This window comes from Siniperca chuatsi, linkage group LG9 (genome assembly GCF_020085105.1).
Source record: "Siniperca chuatsi isolate FFG_IHB_CAS linkage group LG9, ASM2008510v1, whole genome shotgun sequence".
In the NCBI taxonomy this organism is placed as follows: Eukaryota; Metazoa; Chordata; class Actinopteri; order Centrarchiformes; family Sinipercidae; genus Siniperca; species Siniperca chuatsi.
Window position 1 is genome coordinate 19,872,155 of NC_058050.1, and position 19,744 is coordinate 19,891,898.

General features: G+C 39.0%; 1 protein-coding gene across 6 annotated transcripts in view; it reads right to left on the bottom strand.

Moving 5' to 3' along the window:
* dnah5 (dynein, axonemal, heavy chain 5) overlaps positions 1–19,744 on the bottom strand; it is a 109,552-nt gene that overhangs the window by 22,584 nt on the left and 67,224 nt on the right. For all 6 annotated transcript variants that reach the window (XM_044207868.1, XM_044207866.1, XM_044207869.1 and 3 more), the window contains 14 exons: positions 18,984–19,091; positions 18,639–18,753; positions 17,734–17,910; positions 14,155–14,358; positions 12,620–12,799; positions 10,320–10,457; positions 8,420–8,555; positions 7,941–8,122; positions 7,517–7,651; positions 6,233–6,388; positions 3,317–3,499; positions 1,512–1,616; positions 930–1,068; positions 362–476 (listed from right to left, as the gene is read on the bottom strand). In XM_044207868.1, the coding sequence (XP_044063803.1) occupies positions 362–476; positions 930–1,068; positions 1,512–1,616; positions 3,317–3,499; positions 6,233–6,388; positions 7,517–7,651; positions 7,941–8,122; positions 8,420–8,555; positions 10,320–10,457; positions 12,620–12,799; positions 14,155–14,358; positions 17,734–17,910; positions 18,639–18,753; positions 18,984–19,091 (2,073 nt within the window). The remainder of the gene's footprint in view (positions 1–361; positions 477–929; positions 1,069–1,511; positions 1,617–3,316; positions 3,500–6,232; positions 6,389–7,516; positions 7,652–7,940; positions 8,123–8,419; positions 8,556–10,319; positions 10,458–12,619; positions 12,800–14,154; positions 14,359–17,733; positions 17,911–18,638; positions 18,754–18,983; positions 19,092–19,744) is intronic.

Here is a 19,744-nt window from a genome sequence, read left to right on the forward strand (position 1 = left end):
TGGGCCACAAATTTGTACTGTCTATCTTTAAGACAGTATGAGCTGTATGAAGTAAATGTAATACTGTTTTTCTGAAAGGTTGTTATAGCATCACAGATGTTTGCATTCTAATCAGATTCAGTCGCCTAGAAAGTGTACCAAGTGCTCCAACAGCACGAACTGACAATGCCAAATTTGCAGGCCAGCTTTGTAAGACAAAGGCTGACATTGAGTTGCACAGGATCACTTGCATAAAAACTTTGTGTGTTTCAACCAAAACAAAGGTGTCATTATATAGAGAAATTGAATTTATGGGTAAACTCCACTCTTAAAAAAGAAATCAATTCATTACAGAGAGCAGAAAAGGCCAGAGTATTCTTACCTAGCCAGAGAAAGGTCAAAAAGTCCCAGGAACTGTCTCAGAGAGGTCTGATACATCACATTCACCATACTCATTTCTGTGATCAGGAAGTACAGGATACTGCCCCTGGTGGCCACTTAAAACACACAAAAACACAAAAATTGCAACAGCAATGGCAAAATAAGTGTTGACTCTATGGCCTCTATTAATGGATCAGAAAATGTCTCCCAAAATCCTGTCACACACTTTTATAAAAAGTGTCACCTAGAGTATAAATAATCATTCTGTGGAAAATAAAAAAATAATAAAAATCAAAAATGATGAAGCTGATCAAAATGTCTGTTAACTTAAAATATTTAGCAGACTTTTTTATTATGAACTAAATCTGTTTTAAAGGGATGTGTGTGGTGAGCAAAATTTCTCTTGGAGAGTGTCCATGTTTGTCATTGCTTGAGCTGAATTATAAACTGAAAATGAATCAGTTTTGTGTGATTGAACCTTAACTTGGCAGGCACACTGTAACCGACCAGAATAAATTACCAAAAAAAATGAAGTCAGTTTTGTCAATGAGCCAGTTGTCATAACCTACCAGGTCGGTACTCCTCTCTGGCAGCATTGATCTGGATCTCTGTCTCAGCAGCAATCTGTAGTTTCTGAGTGACCTCTTCAGCTGTGCGCTTGGTGTTGCCAAGGACAACAATCAGACTCTCATCATCCACCAGTGAACCCTACAAAGAGACATATTTCAAAGGGTACATCAGAAAATGAATGAAAATGCAAAGATTATCCCTTGTAATTACTTTGGTAGACATCGCTGTAACAGATGCACGTTTTTCTATTATTCTTCCATTTGTTGACCTCATTTATGCAACTTTCTTTCCTTGGAACAAATATAAGGGCCAACATTTTAATGTTCTCCAGATGAGCATATTTGCCAGCAAATGTCACCAACAGTCTATTTTTCATACTGTTCTTTTATAAAGGAAAGAAGTGCCAGGAATCAGATAAACTGGTTTTAAAATAAGTACATACAAAAGTTGCTCTTGACACTTCTACAGTATCCACACTGATGATTATCACATTCCCAAATCCCTAAATCAGTTGACGGTAATGTTTTTGATAACTTCAAAATGTTTTCTGATATATCACAGTTTTAGATGTATTTCCTTGCCTGTGTGCTGGTCAGTCGGTAGAGGAGGTTGTCCTCTAGTTCCTTCATCTTTCTCTTGTTAGATGTCACATCTTCTAAGAGGTCTGTCCTCTCCTTCTCCAGTTCCTGGTGTAATAATAACACAGATAACACACACACACACACACACACACACACACACACATATAGGTTATAAAGCTGTAGCGTGGCACTAGAGGAAAGGCCATGGGATCATTAAAATCAAAAGGGTTTATCTCCTGGGGAGCATGAGTTTGATCAGCAAATGAAAAGCCTTTTAGATTATGAGATACTGGAAGTTGACATTTTGGCCTGAGAGTGGGCAAGATGAAAGTAAAGCACATATAGCATTTATCTTGTTATCCAGACCAGATTTCATGGCACTCTGGTCATTAGTGGACAGGCGGACCAACTGATACTGGCATCCTTTACATGCTGTTAGCAGGGTAAAAAACCGTCACCACTACTGTCAGACTGACCAATTATATTGCTGCTGTGATTGTAGATTAAAATAACACTTTCCTAAAAGCCACAGTGTCTGGCTTTCATATGGCAGGTTTTTATGAGCTTGGGTCTAATGCTCTTCATATGAATTTTTTGCACAAAAAAAAGAAACAAACTCTCTAAAAAGCTGGACAAATATGATTTCTCAGAGTGCCCTTGAACCCACTGAATACTGAGGAAATAATAAAAGGAGCTTCAGCACTCACGTGACAAAGTAAAACACCACAGTAACATGCAGTAATAAGTGCCACTGCCCTGAATATTAGTCTGACACTCCATGCTGCAGCAGTTGTACAGTCCCTTTAATTCATGAACCAAACCCTCACTCACCCACAGCAAAACCATGATGGGAAATATAAGCCTCTTTGAAACTGTGTTTGATTTCAACTCTTAAGTGATTGTGATGTGGTCAAGACAACTGACTAGGACTTGAAAATCAAGGGTCTAAAACTTCCATCTTATCGTTTACATTGTGCGTGAATTCTTTCACTTTTGATGGCTTAAAAGCCCATGAACGTTTTCTTGAGGGGACTCTCTGAAGGAGTGCTGTCATTAATATCACTGCAAATGAATTATTTTGGACACACAGGAGCTGCGACACAAAGTGAAAGCAAATAACTTGTAAATGCTGCATGAACTGTGAAGACGCAGGTTTTAGCTTCGGCTCCCATTATGATTAAATCCATATTTAGTACAAAGATAACAAGCTACTTTTCCCATCTAGCATGAATCCTTCATCTCATGATCAGCCATTACTAGCGAGACAATAGCCTTCCTACAGTAGCGCCAGTCTTTTCACAGTAATGATCAATGCATCCTCTGCATTGGGTGCATTCATAATGCATTTCTATTGCCCAGCATGAATGAATCAAGTCCCTGACACTTAAGATGTGTGTGTCTTTGTGTGTATATTTGTAATTGGTGCATATGGACACTCTTTTTGGTTGTGTGGTTGTTTCTTCACACTGTCTGTATCTACGGCCGTAATGATTGCCGTGTTCTATATTCAAAGGGTGATAATAATCTCCCAGTTATATTGCCACACAGTGTGTGCTTGCTAGAGAGAGAATGCGAGGTACACAGTAGGGGGGAGATGTTGGGAGCCTGCTTTTAAATGGTCTCCAAGGAACTATAAGGATCTAAGCAATTTGCATCATTGCATAATTGGCAACAATGTAATAGTGTAGCATAAATTAATTTAAACATACAGCTAAAATATATTTTTATATATATATATATATATATATATATATATATATATATATACAGTGGCTATAATGGCTATGATTTGAGTGCAACTCTACCTGTTTTTCTGTGAGGATGACTCTGCCTAGCAGCTGGTCCTCCAGTCCTCTCATGGTGACGGTGAAGTCGATGATGGAGGTGCGGGCACTGATCTCAGGGGTGTAAGCTGGGTTAGGTAGCTTGGTGGTTACATACAGCCTGAAACCCTTCATCACATCCACCTCTTTGTCACCCACTTTCACCTGCAAAAGGAAAGATAGAGAGAGGGAAAGACACATCCTCATTATCCATCAACATATTATTTTATCAACACAAACGAAATACCTATACACATGCATAAGTATCAAAAGCACATGTACAGTGGGAAATATGTTGTTCTGATTATTTGGCCTCCCTTAACCGCTTCAAGAAGACAATAACATAACACAGACATACATACAGTTATCACACCTTTGTCATGACATTCACTAATTTTTGCAGATGTCTTTGAAAAATAATGAATAGGCCATACTAACAAAAATGATAAAGGTATCCTGGTGTCAGCAAACAAACACTTTGCAGATACAGCTGCTCAGAAACGTTTCCTGGTTGTGTATATGTTTGTACAAGTGTGTACATGTGCATGGATGTGTGCTTGTGTTTGCTCTGATCAGCTTTTAATTGCTCATGGCAGTATAACTTCTAATTATCCATCTGCTGATTTGTCCCTGGAGCTGTCTGCCGCAGACACCTTCACTTCCTCCTCACACCAGGATATTAATAGAAATTAAAGCTTTTCAGGAGAGGGTGGGAGGGAGAGAGTAGAAACCTCTAATTGGGTCTCTCGTTAGGTAGCCGAGAGACTTTTGGTTGTCTGCATGTAACACGTGCTTCACCACAGGATGCGAGTGTGTGTGCATGTTTCCTGCAGTTACATGGTATGTTTGATGTGTGTGTGAGTGCATGCATGTGTGTTTGTTTGATGCATGTGTGAGACAGAGGGAGGCAGCTGCAGTGTCAGCTGCTGAATAACCAGCATCAGCCAGAGCCAGGAGTTGAGAGGCGATAATGAGAGAGAGAGAGAGAGAGAGAGAGAGAGAGAGAGAGAGAGAGAGAGAGAGAGAGAGAGAGAGAGAAATGCCTAGAAGCAGACTTTCACTCTGCCTTCCTTCTCGCAACCTCTTACATTCTGTATGATTTAGTTTTCTGTGTGTGTACGAATGTGTGTGTGAGAAGGACTGTAATGACAAATTTAAAAATCCATTCTTGTTGTGATGTACAATAAGTGAAGTTTACAGTTATCTGGATGAGAAAAATTCACACACAGAACGCATTTCGACTGACCCCTCAATTGTGTTTTGTGGAAATTATTGCTAAAATCTTTACAAGCACACACAGAAAAGACATATTTATGTGTGCAATTAAAATGATTTTTGAAAGTTCAAACCAATTTAGTGGCAGAGAGACCAATTTAGAGTGCTTCCTTGTCATGCACAATTCTATATTTCCTGTAACACCCAGAATTCACATTCACAGCTTGATTCAGGGCTGTCATTTTGGCTAATAAAATGCAGACAAAATAAGAACCATTTTAACTATGCTCTGCAAATTAAAAATATGTAACTCCAACAGTATACAGAAGGAAATTAGGATGCTGAGACAGAGTGGTCTATTTTTCATCGAGCAAAAGCAATATGCAATATTTGATTTCACTTTCCATCAACAAGAAATGTAGTTTCTTGAAGCCAGTGAGACTCTCTATACAAGTATACTGTAATTTTGTTTAATGGGACCTGGTGTTATACAATCTATGAATGGGACAGACTCATTATGAACTCATTCATTAGACTTGCCCTTGGTAGAAATCAGTTTGAATGGGGTTAGATATTAAATGCAGGATCATCATGTTTGTCTATTACATATCATTTGAAATTACTGTAGTGCTAATTAAATGACCTCACTAATGTGGAATTTTAAGGGCTGATTTGGTTTTCCTGGATATTCAAATGCTCTTCTCATCTCACATTTAGCTGCTAAAAAAATACAACACAGCTACTTGTACAAAGCACAGAAACAAACTGCATACTTTAATTACATAACACAAAAAAACTATCTACCTCATCACTAAATCACCTGCACCAATTCAATTTTCCATTATTACCACTGATCCCATCAACAGCATTTTTTTAAGGCAGTAACTTTATCAAACCAGGTAATTGAGTTTAATTTTGTTTAAGTTTAAATTTGGCAAAATGTATGTAGCATGTCTGATATTTTATTTTTTCTCAGTGTAAGAGACAAAAGTAAATCCTTGAGGCTCCTGGTTATGTTAGAGAGTAAGTATCTAAAGTGATAGTAACACTTCTCCCCAAACAAAGGAGACAGATGTAAAAGAGAAGCCAATTTTTTGGCTTAATATGCAGCAGTCAAAAAATTTGTTTCTGCACTTGAAATATGTTTGTTTGCTACTGGTGGGTTTCAAATAGGACTGAAGTAATACATTTTTGTTAATGCAGCTTCAAAAGACTTAAGGCAAAAGTGGACACAATTTGCTACAAGGTAACACCTTTTTAAAAGAGCCAGTGATGCTGAACTTCTATATTACCACAAAGAACAAAAAAGAAGAAAATGCATTGTGCCACAGACCCAGAGAAACAGGAAGAATTGACCTCTGCACACAATAAAACACTCTCTCTTTAAGTGACCATGCCTCACTGAGCACACTTTAATCTGTCCCAAGACAATTAACATGATTCAGGACAGGTGCTCCAGCTGGCATGGTTGAAGAAGTCCCTCTCCACCTCCAGCCAGCACTACCCATGCAGTGCAGAGTTAGTGACTGGGCTTGTTTTCCCCTGTCTGAGCTAATCAACCTGTGTCGGTGCAGGTGTGACAGCTGGCATCAAAACACTCCTGCCCATTTTACACTCTTCTAACCAAGGTTCAAAAAAATCTGGAACATGAAGGTCTCATGAGGGTTATTTCTGCCACGTTACCTTGTAAGTGGAGCCAGTTTTGATGAAGTTTTTTTCCAGGATGTTGTCGAGTGCAGGGTCCAACTCCTCCTCTACATCCTCGATCAAAAGGGGGCGCCCAAGAGACAAACTGTCTTCCAGGTGGTTCTTGAAGTACTTGTGGTTCAGTGAGGTGATCTGGGATCAGAATATGGGACCTCTATTAATATATAGATATAAAGAAATGGTAATTATGTGACATATGTAATGCCTTTGACAGCTGTAAGCGTTCCCTTTTTGAATCAAGCTACTGCATCAGTGGTCAGCTATGGCAACATCCCATGTCCACGGTGGACATTTTTATTGTTAAACAATCTGGTTTTAATGGGGGTGAACCTTAAAAGTTCTCTGCAACACAGAGAAAACATTTTTTTGATTTTATTAAGTTATCACCTTACTAACTGACCTCAGCAGCAATCACATTGTTTTCAACAGACTGATGAGCTAATTTATAAGACAATGAGAAGCATCTGATTCAGTCAAACGAAAGAGACACACGTTTGACTTCTCCCTCATTCCTCCTAAGCTACAAAGGCCAACCTCTGTCTGGGGAATGTGACTAGTCAAACTAATAACACATCACATTTTAAGATGAGCCATTTTTAGAAAACCTTATAAAAATACAGTTGGTTTGATGAGGTCACTTGTGGAAAGGGTTTAAACCCACTGCTTGGAGAAATGCGTCTTCAGGACACTCATAATAGGATTGCAGAATGCTTTCACTCGGCTCAGAGATTGCCCCTAACAGGGCCAGTGACCTTGGCTGGTCTTATTATGTCTGCAGAATTCTGCAGTACTTTTTCAAGGCGCTGTACAAAAGGAAAAGCATGTTGGACAAGGAAAAGGATTTGAGGGCAAACAGCACACTGCAGAAGCTGAGCATCTCGAACTATCATTTCAAGCGATGTGAAGATCGGCATGGAGAAATAGAGGCATAAAAAGTAATGACATTGAAAAACTGAGTAGGTGTAGTTGAGTTTAATCTGTTATTTATGAACCACTATTTTGTTTTAATTTTAATTTTGGGCATAAGATAATGACAGAACAATTACACAATTGTGAAAACAGAGGAGCAAAAACTTGACACAGGCCATCAGTAGTTTTGGATATTACATATGTGATACCTGATTGACCCACCAGAATGTCATAGTTGTTCTTTTATGATGTTAATAAATGGTACGGCCTCATCGTGCATTAAAAAAATGTAGCAGCAAACACAGGCCACATATTTTAAAGGAAAAGGTACAGATGAAAAAAATCCCAAACCTGCAGCTCATTCCTGGCCTCTTTGTTCTTGATCCAGATTTTTCCCTGCGTCTGGGGGTCAATAAGAAGGGGGAAGCGGGCAGCTTTGGTGATAATGATGCCATTCTGAATTGACAGGTCATCATTTGGGAGCCCCTGTAAAACGGAAAACAAATAACTGGTTAAGGCTCATTCCTGATGTCTATTTAAGCAAATGCCTGCAATTTTTTTTATTTCAAATTTTCTACTTCATTTAACTAATTCGCTAATTTCGCTATCCAGTATTTGATTTAGTAGCAGCAAATGATTACATGATACATACATTTATCCTTCAAAGAAGGATGCTAATTAATAATTACTACAGTCAGGCAACTGCAATATGAAGTCTTCATAGAAATAGACAGGTGGTAGCTGGTAGATTTGGTTGGCAAAATAGATCACTGACCTGTAGGTTCCACTCGCTAACAGTGGGTGCGTCAATGAGCAGCTCGGTCAGATTGAGGTTGTTGCCAAATGGGATGTGACGTTGCTTCAACTCCCGCTGCCAGTCACTCAGTAGAAGATTACGGAACTCCTGATTGAAGGGACCGGAGTATGAGAGGAACGCTGTGGCCAGAAGAACGTCACCTGGAACAAGAGGACAAAGGTGTTATGTGCACATGTAACATTTAAATACTGGCATTGTGTAACTGTTATCAAATGTAAAAAAAAGTCATGCCAACACAGTCAGAAAACAGCCCATGCTGTGGCAGGTAAATGTTAAGTCAAACAGTAACATAATTAGAAGGTAATTAGAAGTATTAGTTTGCATTAATGTCATTATGGATTTAGGTTAGTAATCCAAGAGTAACTTGCAGAGACATCTCTCTGATGCTATAGTTTTCTGAATACCAGTTGTGTTTTGAAGCCTGCTTTGAAACCCACCAACAAGGCGTTTGGTTTGGGCAGCGAACTCTTTGCTCTGCTCCGTCCATCTCTCCTTCTCACCAGCGAGACCACTGATGAGACTCGACGCCGTCTGCATCTTGTGTCTGCAGCGCTCAGCATCCTCCAACAGTGTCTGATGGGAAGGGAGGGCGGACAAACAGGTCAGTAGGTTGATGTGTCTGTTTGGCCTCCCTGTCCTTCCAACTGTCTCTTCATCAATCCGTCCATCCGACTCTCATTCAACCTTTTATTCTCAGTACGTCTGAGCATAATTATACCAATATCAAGTATGTTTATATGGACAAAGAGTGCATGTTCATATCAGTATTGACATAATCATGTCCTCGAGACTTGAGATACTCTCTAATCCCAGTAGGATCCTATATATATATATATATATATATATATATATATATATATATATATATATATATATATAGATGCTTATCACTGGGCTGGGTTAGGCTTGCATAGGATCTGGACCCATGTGACCCCTGATGGATTGATGAATGGATGTATCTGCATTTTCTTGTCAGTATGTTTAACCTATCTGACTGCCCAAAGTAGCTTTCCTTTTAAAAATAAAGTAAGAGGTCAACAGCACCTTTAAGTCATTTATCACAATGATCTTTTTATCAGCTGCTCGCAGGCAATAATGAGGTTGTTTGCCAAATGGCAATAATGTCTCTTTCATCAATAAAGACTGTCTGGTATAGGCTCTCTTTTAATTAAGAAGCATATCAAAGTCAACAGCAATTGTCTGAGCATCAAACCCTTCTGCAGCGAGCCCTTCAATCTCGCTTTTGGCCTCTGGAGATGAACAGCTCTGCGTCTTAATCACAAAATTATAAAAAGAGTCAACTTGGGCTGTCCAGATTTCTTAATCAGCGAGTGTTGATGCACATACTGTTCCATTTACATGCTGTTATTTCCCTCAGAACAGAGAGTCCTGATGATGACAAACACACACAGCAGACAGACAGACAGACAGACAGACAGACAGACAGACAGACAGAGACAGACAGAGACAGACTCACAAACCTGCACACAAACTTATCAGTGTACCACTGTGTTACTCAGGTTGAATAATTTTCCATTTTTGTTGCAGGTTATCACATTTCTTCAGGCTGTGCCTAAAAAGACAGCCCACCTCTGTGATTCTAGTTTATAGGCTCACATAGGCTCATCTATTTTAACAAAAGGGCAGCTAATTCGATAAAACACTGAAAAATACTGTATTATGATAATGATGTCAAAACATCAATAGGAAGTTAAAACTTGGTGAAACTTTTCTACCCTACTTTTAAGAAGCACAACCTGGTTATAAATAGCATCAGGTGGCACACCATCAGCTTAGGAAAGTATCTTTTTCAACAAATATGTACAGTTACATATACTAATTATAGACTTAATTTAGCTGAAGGCTTAAGGCCATCCCATATATTTTAATGCTCACCTTTTTACTTTTTTTTCCATTCATGGACTAAATGTTTTACCCTGTGTTTATACATGGAAATATATTGTACATGAAGAAACTGACTGCTGCTGTGAAAATACAGGAGTGAGATGAGATAACGAACGAAATCTCAAATTATCAATTGAATCACTAAAGCACAAAGACAGCTGTGCCTGATGTTCATTAATTAGTCTTAAAAGAAAGTCACAAAAAATGTCACCAGTTTGTGCAAGGTAGCTGATGCCTCAAGTATTTGCCACATTTTTAAAATAAAAGATAATGGCATAAAGCTCCAGGTGTAGAATCAGCAGCACACAAGAATTCATCTCACATGTGCTTTAAATTACATGATCTAATTGCTGTTTCAGATGTCTTTTCAGCAGACACTGCTCCTTTTTTTGTTTTTATTTGTGTTTCAAGGACGTAAGTAAAGCTATTGACCTGTTTCTCCATCATGGCCTTTTCATACTCCCCCTGTACTACATCCAGCTCTGCCTGCTTGGCATCCAGCTCAGCCTGAGCCTTCTGAAGATCCACATTAGCTATGGCCAGACGATTCTGCTGCACTGCCAAGTTAGCCTAAAAAAGAAAGGGAGAGAGACAGAGGGAACTGTGATGCCTTTATTGGACATAAAAAGCCATTCATGATCAGTTCTCTAGGGAGAGGGCTAAGAAAGAGAGAGGGACAGAGAAAAGATGAAAGAGAAGAAAGACCAGATGACATAAAGGAGGGGATGATTTGACAGAAAAAGAGAGAGGAAAGGTGGTAGGAGTGAGTGTTTTATTGGGCAGAAGAATAGGAACAGTTCTCCCTATCTGAAGAGCGATGGAGAGATGGAGAGAAACTGGAAATAAACAGCGATGGAGGGGTGATGAGAAGGGCAGGGGAGGAGGAAAGGGAGTCTGAGGACAACAGAGCAAAAGCAGAGGGGATATTTTCCGGGTAGAGCTGAGGCTGTGGAGAAACACTGCAAAAGGTTTATAGACAGATATACTCACAATTTTTGTGTGTGTGCATCTGAGTGTGTTTGGGTGGCCTGGGGAAGAGGAAGTCTGGAGCATTCATTTAATATTTATTGACATCTGAGAGGACCATCCCTGCCTGTCTTTCTGCCTGTCTGTCTGTCCAACTGTATCTCTGTCTGGCAGTCTGGCTGGCCAGCTTAAAGGGAAGCCACCACTGAGCTGGAAACCAGAAAATCAATTTGCCAGGCTGTGTTCCACGCTAAAGCAAAAGGTCAGGATCAAAGAGGAGAGGCAGGGAGCTCTCATGGAGGTTGTAGAGAACAAAAGAAAAAGAGAATGTGTGTGTATGTGTGTGAAAGAGAGAAAATGAGAAGGGAGAGGGAAAAAGTCAGTGAAAGGGAAGTGTAAGGGAAACTAGGAAAGTAGGAAGGGAGAGAGATGGGTGATTTGAAAATGAAACCAGGGGTGAGCAGAGACATAAAGGTGCAGACAAGATGGAGAAAATTAGATGTGGCAGAGGATAAAATAAGTAGGAAAATGAGACCTGGTAACAAGGCGGGAAGGACATCAGGTAAAAAAAGAACAACACAATAACAGAAGGGAAAGCGGAGGTGATCATCAGGCAAAGTTTTAGTGATCACAAACTGCGAGTCGAAGCTTTTAAATGATCGTCATGCATCACACATCCACAGACTGCACTGGCAGGAAGACGAACTACAAAAAAATAAATGAATAAGGATTTGGGACAGTTGCATGAAATCACTGGGTTTAGCGAGGAGTTGTGTGTGTGTGTGTGTTAGTGTGTGTGTGCGCGTGTGGTGCCGTGCCTTATTAATCAAGGATTGTGTTGTACAGAGTATTCAGCTCTGCAACCTTCTGCTGTGTGTATGTAATTAATAATTTCATGGAAAAAGAAAGACATACTGCCAGAAAAAGTGACATGCCGGTGCAAAGAAGCAATTAATTAGTGCAACTTGACTGTAAAAAAAGATACATCAGTCACTTAGATGCAAACACAGCCCCTACTGAAGGTTTAAAAGTTTGTTTATTTAAAATCTTTACATTGGTGTGACTTTTTATCTTTTGCTGATGCAAGAACCACACTAGCAAATAATATGTTCCAATGAACAAACAAAATACTGACCAAAGTATTAGATGAAGATGAGTAAGTTATGATCTTCTGCTGTACACTCACACACAGCAACCAAACTATTTTTCCACCCTATAGGGCTGATCTAAATTGCCAGATAATAATTAATATGTTCTTTATCCCAGTCAGGACTCTGCTTTGTGACTGGTACAATGAGTTAACAGGATTAGATTCAAATAGGCCATGGGAACTTGACTTGAGATGCATCCAATTTTATAATTTTTATTTATTTTTGTTCATGATCAATGAATTAATGCCTAATTCTCTCTCCATCTGTCTGAACTTTTGGGGCATTTCTATTGCCTGCACCATCAGCAAATTGTTGCTGCCAAAATGTGGGAATATGAATAAATCTTTTTCATATCAGAGACAGTTTGTGCTGTTTCTGTAGCTTGGGGCTTTTTTGCAGAAAAAAAAACAACCACTCTCCTCCACCGTAAGTGTTCCATTCATCAGAGTGGAAGAGTTGGAGCCCATGGACTTTGCCCAGAGAGTGTGTGTGCAAGTTTGTGTGTGTGTGTGTGTGTGTGTGTGTGTGTGTGTGTGTGCGCTTGTGCTGCTGTTATGTGTTTATTGGGGTGATGATGGCAAGTGCATCACAATGTGTGTTACAATTTAAATGTACCTTCAAGGGTAAGACCTCCTTGTTAATGGAGAAGAAGGAGGCCATAGCTTTTGTCCAAGATGCAAGGCCGGCCACATTGCCGCACACCCTCTTGGCTGTTTCAATGTTGTAGTCGGGCATGTCAAAATAAGGCTGCAGCATCTCCACCATTTCCTCATTAATGGTGTCTTTGGGGAATTGCTGCAAGTTGGGAAAAAGAGGGGTAGAAAAAGTGAAGGGGGGGGGCATGATTTGAATGAAAGAAAACAAGACTTATTTCAGACAGTACACAAAGAATGTAAATATTTACCACACATATAACTCAGAGGTAGAATGTTTTTTTTTTTGTTACTTAAAAACAAAGAATGTAAAATGACATGAAATTAGAGAAAAAGAAGGAGAAAATTGATAAATGGAGCTGTGATGATTGAGGAAAACAAAGACAGAAAGCAGAGCAGGTAGTGAAAGCTGCAGAGGAAATGATGGGGAAAAAAGGAAAGACAGGTGGGGTGGGAGACCGAGACAAAGTATAAAGAGAAAGAGGAAAAAGACAAGGCAGAGCAGCTCAGAAGCAGAAATGAGGGACAGATAAATCTAGGAGGAACACAACATAGAGGAGGAAAAAAAGATTGTACAAGAGTGAATGAAAAAGAAAGAGACATACAGAAAAATGCAAGGATGCAAAAAGATAAAAGACAACATACAGAATGTGCACAAGATAAGATAAAAGACCTGGTGAGGTGGCGTTGGGTGACAAGAGAGATGAGACAGAAACAACAGAAGACAGTGAGAGTGATGAGTAGACAGAAACATGTAACAATGAGAGGGGAGTAAAAGTCAAACAAGTTGAGGCAAATCTAAGAAAGCTGTAGATTCAAATTTGAGGACTGAAATCCAAGACCATTAGATGTCTTCACACTGATTTTGCCTATTTTACACATTATTCTGATTTAATCAGGCCACCTTGGCCTTTTTATTATATATTAGTATTATTATTGTTACAAACAGTTAAATACCTAATATCGTGGTACTTTGACATGCTTTGTGATTGTTGCCTGCAGGATTGAGACTGCATGGAGGCCAACGCCATTCCCTAAATAGAATAGGTAACTATAACAACAGCAGCTCATTTTAACCATTCAAAAGTGAGTATAATATCAGTGAGCATAAAAAGTATACAATTTATTGCTTAGTTGAGCTACAGGCAGTGATTCTGCTGCATATTGAAACACACCTAAGCAACACTTGTAGCATCTTGGATCAGGATACATTACATTAGGATATTATTGAAAAGTCTATATTATAGTTATTTTCTGCATTTATTTTGGTAAATACCCACCAACACAATATTATAGTCTTATGTTTTCTGATTTAATTCACAACATTACATTGTAACTTATAATTGTTATGGAAGAGCCGGGAATGAGCCTCTTTTTTCATGTTTAATATGGTAAATAACTATCTCCCAAATCATTTGGTTTAGGGCATATGTGGGCAAGCCCTCTGCAGCATCTATACCTTACTTCAATCTCAACTGCATAAATTAGTGAATGTACCTGCAGGCTGCCCAGGAAGTTTCCGGCTGTCATGAGTTTTAGGGACTCCTGCCATGATGGCATGTTGCAGTTCTTCTCTGGGTCAATCCTCACTGTGTTGACCCGCCTCTGGAAGAGCAGCAGCACGCAGTCCATTATCCGCATGATGAGGTGGGGAGGACGACCAAGTGTTCGTACAGTGGCAATGTCTGATGGCTTGATTGTCTGAGTGGGTACAGAGAAAAGAAGATTTTTGACTATATCTGAATGTTTAATGTTTAGCTTGTTGTTATGAATTGAAAATAAGGACAACATGGCTTAACATTAGCCCTTTTTTTTTGCATTTTACAGCAAATTCAGAACACCACAACCAATAAAACAAGTAAAGCAATTACACTTGCCCATCATGATAAACCAACTGTCAGGATGCCATTTAAGGTGTTGTGTTGTCATATAGCAGCTTTATATTATAATTACTCTCTGTGCCCATCTGTACACATGGGAGGACAGGACATGAGTGGGAGGGAGAAGTAAATAGAGAAAGAGGATTTTAGTAGGCAAACATATTGGACATACACAGGGTGTGCTATAAAAGTGAGCGGAGAGACAATTAACTGAGATGAGAACAAATAATAAAGTAATTTGTTTTTAATATTACATCTTTCTATGATAGGACATATAAAGGAAATTGTACACAATGCAGCAGTTTCAGAAAATTAAGCAGAGGAAGTATACAGAGGAAATACAACCAAAGCATTGATGAGGAGAGATAGAGGGAAATAAAGAAAGCATGAAGATTGTTTAGTAAAAACTCCAACAGAATGATGGGAGTTCTGCAGAGAGGGGCAGAGAATTACTTAAAGGGACTGATTAAAATGTCGGCAGGAGAGTAAAGAAAATGTCTCAGTGAGAGTTGTTTCTTCACCAGGTCCCCTGCCTGCTCGTCTCATCTCTTCTCCTTTTTGCACTTTCCTCGTTTCTGCCCTCTCCACCCTGCTCCATTTCCACTCTGTTATATCAGCAGTGTAGTGTGAATCTCCTAGAGAGTCTGCCTCGCAGACAGTCTGGTTTATCTTCTACTTCCACTAACTCCTCTTCTCTCCATGCTTTTCATGAAAATGTCTCAATAAGGTAACCTCAAATTCATTCATTTTAGCTTAACAAAATCCTAGGTAAAACGAAAATGTCTTGCTTGATCACAAATAGCTAATCAGCTTTGTGCAGGTTCCTTTGCATGAAGGGGACTATTGAAACTAGAATGTTTTAATTACCAAATTGCTCATTTCTAGAACGATTCCTTAATTTCCTACCTTTGATTTTTACACACTACACATAATTTTACATAAAAAATGTTGTTGTTTTTTTACTGTTCACAGTTGTCAAGTAGATGACCCAAAGGGGTTATGCTGCCTTTTGTCCACCACTTCCTTTTCTCCTTGCAACCATATATTAGTCACAGTAGTTTAACATGAAAGTAAACAATTTAATACTGTGTCACACAACAGCATAATTCTTTGTTCTCTGAGCTCAGTTAACTAATGTCATGGCAATACTATTCTAGTGATATATTTTACCTGGTCCTTTAGACAAGTCAAACCTGGACGTACAGTGTGAAAACATGATAACCATTTCATACAATCAAATAAATGAAGAATCTTCCTACTTTTTATATACTCATAATCAAACAAATACAAGACCATGATTGAGAGCAATCCAAATTACACTATGTGCATCCTAAATCCAACAAGACTAGGCAGGCTAAGCTGAGCTGCAGTCTTGAATTAATTGGTTGTAATTTTGTTTCTATGAATACTCATTGTTGTATGCTTGTGTTGATTAAGAGCTAAATCTAAGAAACAAATACTAAGTAGAGTATACTAAGTTTATTTTTCAAGGGGAACTTGAAGTAATGGAGTCAACTATAGAAAATGTACACGTAAACAAAACTGTACACTGTCTACGTAGCTTCATATCAACCATCCATCTATGTCAAGTTGACAGTAACCTTAATGATTTTCAGTTACATTGTGGTGTGAATGACCCACTGAAGGTCATAGTAAATGCCTCAATCTCTCAACGTCAACCAGTAGAAGTGAAGAAGCCTCTTGAATGAAAGGCAAGATGTCTTTAGTTCTAGTTGTGTGCACCACATCTCTATTTAAAACCCCCTATTGCACTTGAAAAATACGTGATCAAAATGCGTGATCATCATTCCAAACGTGTTGCCCAAGGGTTGCCTGTTTGGAAATATAAGATATAAATTCTAATCAGGGACCTGCCATTGGAGATCTGTATGCAACCATCTACCCAGGAGGACAGCTTTAATTACAACGCAGCTCCAGGCCGCAGAGCACCATGCTAACTTTAGACACACCCACTGTTACACACATTCACACACACCACGGTGGAAAGGCTGTAGGCAAACCCTGCATGCAGCTATACACAACAAGTCACAGAGAGCTCTAAGTAGCACCCTGAGGTAACACAAAGTGAGAGAGCAAGAAACATATTGGTGGGAGAGACATTAAACCACACAGAGGAGCACAATAAACTGCTCCAACACAGTTTACTGACAATTTATAACCCTCAGGCTATCTTTTAGGGCAAACTTAGTATACATACAGTATATAGGGGTAGCAGGGAACGTCATGAGGCGCGGCACTGCATGATACAGTAGACTTGAAAGATAGTGGTCAATGTCAGTAGAAGAGCAACATGAAAATACAACCATACAAATACTATATTCAAACTATTCATAGGAATTCATCAATATATTAACTGTGTTAATTTGTGTGTAAATTAACTTGACCACAATTAGGCTTTTGGGGTCTTGGCTTGTAATCTTGCATCTGTCACAAGTCAACTTTACTCACAGCTGATCCAAAGTGTTTTACATGATAGTGATGGACAGAGATGAAAATATATGATGGATAGAGAATAAAATATATGAAGCAGACAACCAAGAAAAGATGTATTCAACCAAAAGTCATACTCCCACCAGCAGGCATACAGTGAGAAATCAAATACAATTAAAAGGCAGTGACTCAAAGTGCTTCTTAAAAAGGTATCAATGGACTGGAATAATTGATTATAAAGATGGAGAGAGCTCCATAATTTTGGTGCAGCTAATGACAAACCTCTGTCATCATATAACTTTTTCTTCAATCTGGGACCATACAGACATTCATACAGTCTCAGAGGACCTTGGGTGTCTAGCTGTACAGTATTGGGATAGGAGATCATGCAGCAAGAGCATGCAGTGCTTTCTAGAGAAACAATGGTATTTTCAATTCAACTGTAAAATAACCTGGGAACCAGTAAAGTGATGCAGGAACTGAGGTAACAACAGGCCTGTTAAAAGCAGCATTTTAGACCACCTGAAGGCAAGATAAAGATGCATCAGTACCAAAGTATAGAGAGTCACAGCAGTCAAGATGAGAAGATATAAATTAGTATAAATACTTTGTGTGGGCAGTCTATCATTCTTTAACTTTTTCTTACAAAACAAGTTTGGACTCTAATCTGTCCACCTAAGGCAAATAGGAACAGAAATGCTGAATTTATGGTCCTCAAGTGTCTCCTCAACTCTAAGTCCCATACCTGCAGTGCAGCCTCTGCTTCCTGGAGAGCCGGCCGGGCAGCTTCAAGTTTCTCCTCAGCGATGGCCTTATCAGCTGAGATGCTGTCTACAATGGCCTGGGCCTTGTCCTTTACTTTCTGCACCTCCACCTTCACTCGCTCTGCTGCCTGGGCTTTTACTGTCACCTCCTTCAATACCTGGGTGTATGCAAGGAAAAAATAAACATGACTATGAATCAATGCAATCTCAACTTTTAACCCGTCTTTAATATCAACAAAACAAAAACAACTGGCAACCTCATGTTTATTTTGTTATCACTTGTTTGTTAACACTGCGGTATAAAATTTTAATGTCAGTTATCACTCAAAGAAAACACATTACCACACAGCAATGTCGACATGGACAAGAATGATGATAATAAACATACATACATACAGATCCTCAAGCATATTAAAACAAATCCCAGCAATGAGAAGGAATGTAACCCTCTATTTATTCTCTATTTAATGTCTAAATATTTGTGAAACTTTATTAGTGACTAGTCCAGTCATCTACAGTACTTAATTCATTCATCCTGAGGCACAGCATTAATTTGACTGCTGTTCATTCAAATCCACACTTACCTGCACATACACCTACAAAAAAATATAACTATGAATGACCAAAATAACAAATATTCATGTCCAGAAAATACACAGACACATACTCTCTCACACACACACACACACATCAGTGTGGCATTGCCAGTTCAAGACATTATCCAACGTATCAACTTGATTTATTTTAAATGTATTTATTTAAAATCAGTGCAAGCCAACAGCCAACTGTTGGAAAGCATAGAGTATGTATATCTAGAGACACTGTCTGAACCTAAAGACACACACACCCCAACACAAAGAAAAACGCTCTCCTGCTTGAAACCTACCATATCAGCCTTGTCATTGGCAACCTGTAGCTCCTTCTCTTTCACCTCCAGCTCCTTGCTGAGTGCTGCTACAGACTCTGATGCCTCCTTCAGCTTCTGGAGACCAGTGTTCATCCTAAAACAGGAGAAATACTAAAATGTATCTTAACTTCCTAAATATTTTTGACGAGATGTAGACATGTAGTATATGCAGCAGTTACTGATTCTAAGGTGGAATGAAAGCCATCTTAAGATAAACCTTTATTAATCCCCAGAGGGGAAATTCAGGATTAAATCCTACAAAGGCTAAAAAGTGATAATAAAATAAAATACACATATTTAACTTTATCCTTTAAGTCTTTTTACCTGTTGGCCAGGGTGTGGACTTCAGACCTCTTTTCCATATAGATGCTCTTGTAGCCCTGAATGAAGGACAGGTAGGACTTGGGCGTGACGTGGGTGGACCGTCGGTATCTAGATTCAAATTAGATTATATTAGGTTAATTTCATGTCATATTAAAAAGTAGGAAAATCATTTGTACAATGTTTTAACCTTAAAGCTAGAGTACGGGACTTTTATATATAAATGAACGTTCGTTACATTCAAGCCCTTGGCAGACGAGTTCGCACAATGCTGATTAAGCCTATCACCGCCAGGTTTTAGTTAGTTTTTAAATCTGGCGCACTGGTAATGATGCATTTTACGCCAACCAGCAATGATTGGTTTGCCAGAGCGGAAGCAGGGAGCAACCCAGAGCCATGTAGAGAACTCCGCGATCAGTCATTGCTGATAAACATTCTCTCCAATGGACCTTTTTAAAAAAAATAAAAAATGTTTAGGATTATTTATTTTGTTTATTATGATTGTATAGTTTGTGTTAATATGCATTGGCAACGTTGTATTGTATGCAGTCATGCCAATGAAGCCACTTTATCTCTACATGGCTCTGGAGCAACCATATCGACAGAGTAGGCTACAGCAACTAGGAGTGAAACCATAGACTGTATATAAAAAAAAAAGTTTCTGATGCTCCAGATAAAAAAAGAAACTCAGCATTCAGAGGAAGGATTACAGTCAAAAAAAGAAAGCGATCGACCACAAGGACAAACACGGATAACTATTGCCG